General features: G+C 46.1%; 1 protein-coding gene across 1 annotated transcript; it reads left to right on the top strand.

Moving 5' to 3' along the window:
• Positions 1-2,938: 2,938 nt before the first annotated feature.
• Kbtbd6 (kelch repeat and BTB domain containing 6) lies at positions 2,939-4,982 on the top strand. The gene has a single exon (XM_048340585.1). It carries the CDS (start codon positions 2,982-2,984, stop codon positions 4,980-4,982), a length of 2,001 nt encoding a protein of 666 aa, XP_048196542.1. The 5' UTR covers positions 2,939-2,981.
• Positions 4,983-5,349: the final 367 nt, after the last annotated feature.

Here is a 5,349-nt window from a genome sequence, read left to right as displayed (position 1 = left end):
GCCTTTTGCCCCTGCCATATAAACACTGCCTGAGCCAGGCCCAGCCTCTCTGATCCTGACCAGAGGGGCACCCAGGAGCGTACCCCAATAAACTCTCTTTCAATCACTTCTACTTCTTTTTGCGTGCTCTCCTCACCTAGAACCTTTCACTATGAACCTTTTACTCTCTATTAATCACATTCCTCTTTATTAAACTCTTTCCACTTTATGTGTGTGTGTCTTCATTGTTCTTTGTTGGAGACAACAAGAATCCCGGATCTTTACCTGTGCAACTACCTGCCTGTTACCTTAATTCTAAGGTTATCCTCAGAATATAGAGGTTCAATGAGTTATTGCTGTTGTGATTGTCTTGAGTATTATTATTTTTTTTCGCTTTGCTTGTTTATGTGGGTCCCAAGGCTTGAATTCAGGGCTTCAATCTCTTGCTCAGTTGTATCTTTTTGTTATAAATAAACAAATAGCTTTAGTAATTAATAGAAGGAAAACATATTTAAAGAACAATAAAAGTAAATTACATTTGGAAAACTGTATTCCACTCTTTCTTGGATTCTAACATACTCTCAGCTTCCTTTCTGATGGCTAGTGCTCTACCACTTGAACCACACTTCTAGTCTTCCATTTTGCTGGCTAAACCAGAGGTAGAGTTTCAAAGACTTTTCCCCTGGCTAGCTTTGAAAAATGATCCTTTCCATGTCTTAGCCTTCAGAGTAGCTAGGATTACAGGTGCAAGCCACTGGCAATTGGCTCCTCTTGTTTTCTTCAAACTTATGTTCTTGAATCAGTATTTTAACTTTTAGCACTGATGAAAATGAAAGACAACTCATTTGAATTCATGAGCTTGTCTTGTATGTGTGAGAGTGGGGGGTGTCTTACAAGTGCCTCAGTTTTGAAGGGAAGGGAAGGGAAAGGACAGGAAGAAGTAACTAGATTGTCAACATTGGCAAATTTAACGAGAGAGAGACAGAGATATATAGAGAGAGACAGAGAGAAACAGAGATACAGAGAGAGAGAGAATAGGATTTCACAGGAGCTGAGCCTGGAAGCAGAAAGGCATTTGGGGAGTGTTCCAAGTATAAGGTCTCAACTACATGGGGTATGTGAAGCTTGAGTGGTTGACTACAATTTAGTCAGCTCTGATGTATCTTTAAAGAATGTCTTTTTTTGCATATAAAAAGGGAAAGGGGTACTGAGTAGAGAATTGAAGAATCTCTTAAAAGGCTAGAGAGGATGTCAGGCTTTGAAACACAGACACGCAAGAGTCCCAGACAGAGGAGTGGATGTAGTTCCTGTAGAGGTGGTGATTTAACCAAGAGGTAACACCAAAAAAAAAGGTAGAGATCCAGTTCCAGCAACAGCAATTACTAAAGTCATCAGAATTATCCCTTGGGCTCAGGAAGAAGGAACTTAATGATAAAATTTAGAAATAAACTCTATCTTTCAAGAAAAATAGTAGATAACTCACAAAACCACACAGTAAAAAGACCAGTGGTTGGACTGGGGTATATGTCTGAGGTCCTGAGTTCCATCTCTAGCACTGGAAAAAAAAAATGGAATGTGGCTTAGTGGTAGAGTGCTTGTCTAGCATGCATGAAGCCCTGGGTTAGATTCCTCAGTATCACATAAACAGAAAAATCCAGAAGTGGCATTGTGGCTCAAGTGGTGGAGTGCTAGCCTTGAGCACGAAGAGGCTCAAGGGCAGTGCCCAGGCCCTGAGTCCAAGCCCCAGGACAGGAAAAAAAAAAATGGAGGGCAAGACTCAGGGCAGTGAAACTATATACTACTTATAGGTGGAAATATTACTTACATTTGTCAAAATGCCCAGATTACCCATAATGAATGGTTATATAAACTATAGGCTTTAATATGTATGTACCAATACTTATTCATCATATTTATAACTCATACATTAATGTAAGATGCTAAAAGGAAAATTGTAAGGGAAGGGGGAGTTTATTGGAGTCCTTGGCACTATATGTTCAATTTTCCTGTAACCATAAAATTGTTCTAAAACCACATCTATAAAAAACAAAAACGGGGGCTGGGAATATGGCCTAGTGGTAGAGTGCTTGCCTGGTATACATGAATCCCTGGGTTCGATTCCTCAGTATCACATACACAGAAAAAGCTAGAGTAGCACCGTGGCTCAAGTGGTAGAGTGCTAGACGAGCAAAAAGACGCCAGGGGCAGTGCTCAGGCCCTGAGTTCAAGCCCCAGGACTGGGAAAAAGTCAACCTACCAAACAAACATAAAAAGGAGATATCCTAAGTATTTTGTAACTTTCTATCATGACATTGAATTAATGCTGCTTCATTTTTCATACATGTTAGAAGGAAGGTAAAACTCATTTTATTATATTCTAAGAACTGCCCTATTATTCCACCAAAAAACAACCCACGAAGACATTCCTCTATCCAATGCAGTTTAACTCAGTTATGTTTACAAAATTTGTCAAATACTATTATTCACACTTCAAAAAGAAGAGAGTTACAGAAGAGAGAAAGCAAACATGCGAGAAATATGCTATTGGCAATTCCAAATCCTAAGTTGTACAACCATAAAATCAGTGACAACATAATTGATCAGGCGCTTCCTAATACCGTCTTGAACCGTCCGAAATCTCGTGACATCACACAAACTACAACTTCCGGCATGCACAGCGGCGAATAGACGTCCCTCTTAGCATTTGGAGGGTCCCTTTTGTGCCAGGAGGCGCGAAAGGCATCCTGGGAGCGGTAGTTCGTAGGTGGCGTCTTTGGCGGTAGCGGCTGGAGGTGAGCTGGCTGGAAGAGTTGAGGCCCCGAAAAGGCGCCAACGAACTGTCGACGCCACAAAGGAAGGCGCGTCTCTGCGTAGGGTTGAATTAAGTAAATGGAACGGTGATCCAGTGGGCTCGGTGACGCCGGCGACGAGGGAAGGGTGAGGAGGAGCCGAGTGCCCGCCATCGCCCTCTCCCTCTGCGCATTGCCGCCGCCATATCCAGCATGCAGGCCCAGGAAGACGCCCCGTGCTCCCGCCGCCTCGCCAGCCCCCGCGGCGGGAGGCGGCCCAAGAGGATCTCCAAGCCCTCGGTGTCGGCCTTCTTCACGGGCCCCGAGGAGCTGAAGGACACGGCGCACTCTGCCGCCCTGCTGGCTCAGCTCAAGGCCTTCTACGATGCACAGCTGCTGTGCGACGTGACCATCGAGGTGGTGACGCCCGGCAGCGGGCCCGGCACCGGCCGCCTCTTCTCCTGCAACCGCAACGTGCTGGCCGCCGCCTGCCCCTACTTCAAGAGCATGTTCACGGGCGGCATGTACGAGAGCCAGCAGGCCAGCGTGACCATCCACGACGTGGACGCCGAGTCGTTCGAGGTGCTGGTGGACTACTGCTACACGGGCCGCGTGTCCCTCAGCGAGGCCAACGTGCAGCGGCTGTACGCCGCCTCCGACATGCTGCAGCTGGAGTACGTGCGCGAGGCCTGCGCCTCCTTCCTGGCCCGCCGCCTCGACCTGGCCAACTGCACCCCCATCCTCAAGTTCGCCGACGCCTTCGACCATCACAAGCTGCGGGCCCAGGCCCAGTCCTTCATCGCGCACAACTTCAAGCAGCTGAGCCGCATGGGTGCCGTCCGCGAGGAGACGCTGGCCGATCTCACCCTGGCCCAGCTGCTGGCCGTCCTGCGCCTGGATAGCCTGGACATCGAGAGCGAGCGGACCGTTTGTCACGTGGCCGTGCAGTGGCTGGAGGCTGCCCCCAAGGAGCGAGGTCCCAGCGCTGCCGAGGTCTTGAAGTGTGTGCGCTGGGCACACTTCACCGAAGAGGACCGGGACTACCTGGAAGGGCTGCTGACCAAACCTATTGTGAAGAAGTACTGCCTGGACCTTATTGAAGGGGCCCTCCAGATGCATTGTGGTGACAAGTTGCACAAGCCTGTAATGCCATTAGCAGACACCAGCAGCAGCTCTGCTGTATCTGTGGCAGAAAAGCCACCTCGGAGGCTGGGAATGTGTGCCAAGGAGATGGTGATCTTCTTTGGACATCCCAAAGATCCCTTTCTCTGTTGTGATCCATACACAGGCATCATCTACAAAGTGCCATCACCTTTGACTCCCCTTGCTCACACTAGGACTGTCACCACCTTAGCTGTTTGTGTCTCTCCAGATCATGACATCTATCTAGCTGCCCAGCCCAGGAAAGATCTCTGGGTGTATAAACCAGCCCAAAATAGTTGGCAGCAACTGGCAGACCGCCTGCTGTGTCGTGAGGGCATGGATGTGGCCTATCTGAATGGCTACATTTACATTTTGGGTGGACGAGACCCTGTTACTGGAGTCAAATTGAAGGAAGTGGAATGCTACAGTGTTCAGAGAAATCAGTGGGCACTGGTGGCTCCACTACCTCACTCTCTTATATCCTTCGACCTAATGGTAATTCAGAACTATCTTTATGCTGTCAACAGTAAGCGCATGTTCAGCTATGATCCTGGCCACAATCTGTGGCTGAAGTGTGTGTCTCTTAAGCGCAGTGACTTTCAGGAAGCCTGTGTCTTCAATGATGAGATCTATTGTATCTGTGACATCCCAGTCATGAAGGTCTACAATCCAATTAGGGCAGAATGGAGGCAGATTAATAGTATTCCCATTGTGTCAGAAACCAACAACTACCGTATTATCAAACATGAGCAAAAATTATTACTTATCACCTCACGTACTCCCCAGTGGAAAAAGAACAAGGTGACTGTTTATGAATTTGATACTAGAAGAGATCAATGGATTAATATAAGTACTTCATTAGGACTCTTGCAGTTTGACTCCAACTTTTTTTGCCTGTCAGCTCGAGTTTATCCTCCTCGCCTTGAACCTGGTCTAAATTTTCTTACTGAAGAAGATGACATACCAAGTGAATCTAGTACTGAATGGGACCTTGGTGGGTTCAGTGAGCTGGACTCCGACTCAGGAAGCTCGAGTTCTGATGAAGATTTTTGGGTGCAGGTAGCAACTTAGTGAAATGAATAGGATCAGCAAGGCTTGTTAGTAAATAAGTTGAAATACTGACATGTTTTACTGCCATGGAAAGTATCTTAAATTCCTTTTGCTTCTTCCTGAGGAGATAGAAATTGCTTAACTTTGGGTGCAGTTTAGAAACGGTAATTTAAAGTACAAAATTTAGTACTCAGGTCAACTTATTTATAACTCACTATCCTAAAAGTCCAGTATTGTTTATATTTTATTATTTCAGTTTAGTCTGCTAAGATTTACATTCTATTTGGTGCCACAGGTACTTTTACTTTTGAGTTTTAGTTTTTCAAATAGAAAAGTGATTAGATATAAACTGCTAGATAGTGTTTTGAATGACAGGTTTCCAGGATCT

The sequence above is a fragment of the Perognathus longimembris genome, chromosome 3 (genome assembly GCF_023159225.1).
Source record: "Perognathus longimembris pacificus isolate PPM17 chromosome 3, ASM2315922v1, whole genome shotgun sequence".
Taxonomy (NCBI): Eukaryota; Metazoa; Chordata; class Mammalia; order Rodentia; family Heteromyidae; genus Perognathus; species Perognathus longimembris.
This window is presented reverse-complemented; position numbering and strand designations above follow the sequence as displayed.

Excerpts from the sequence above, each read along its gene's own strand:
- Kbtbd6 (XM_048340585.1), top strand. The coding sequence starts at position 2,982 with ATGCAGGCCCAGGAAGACGCCCCGTGCTCCCGCCGCCTCGCCAGCCCC.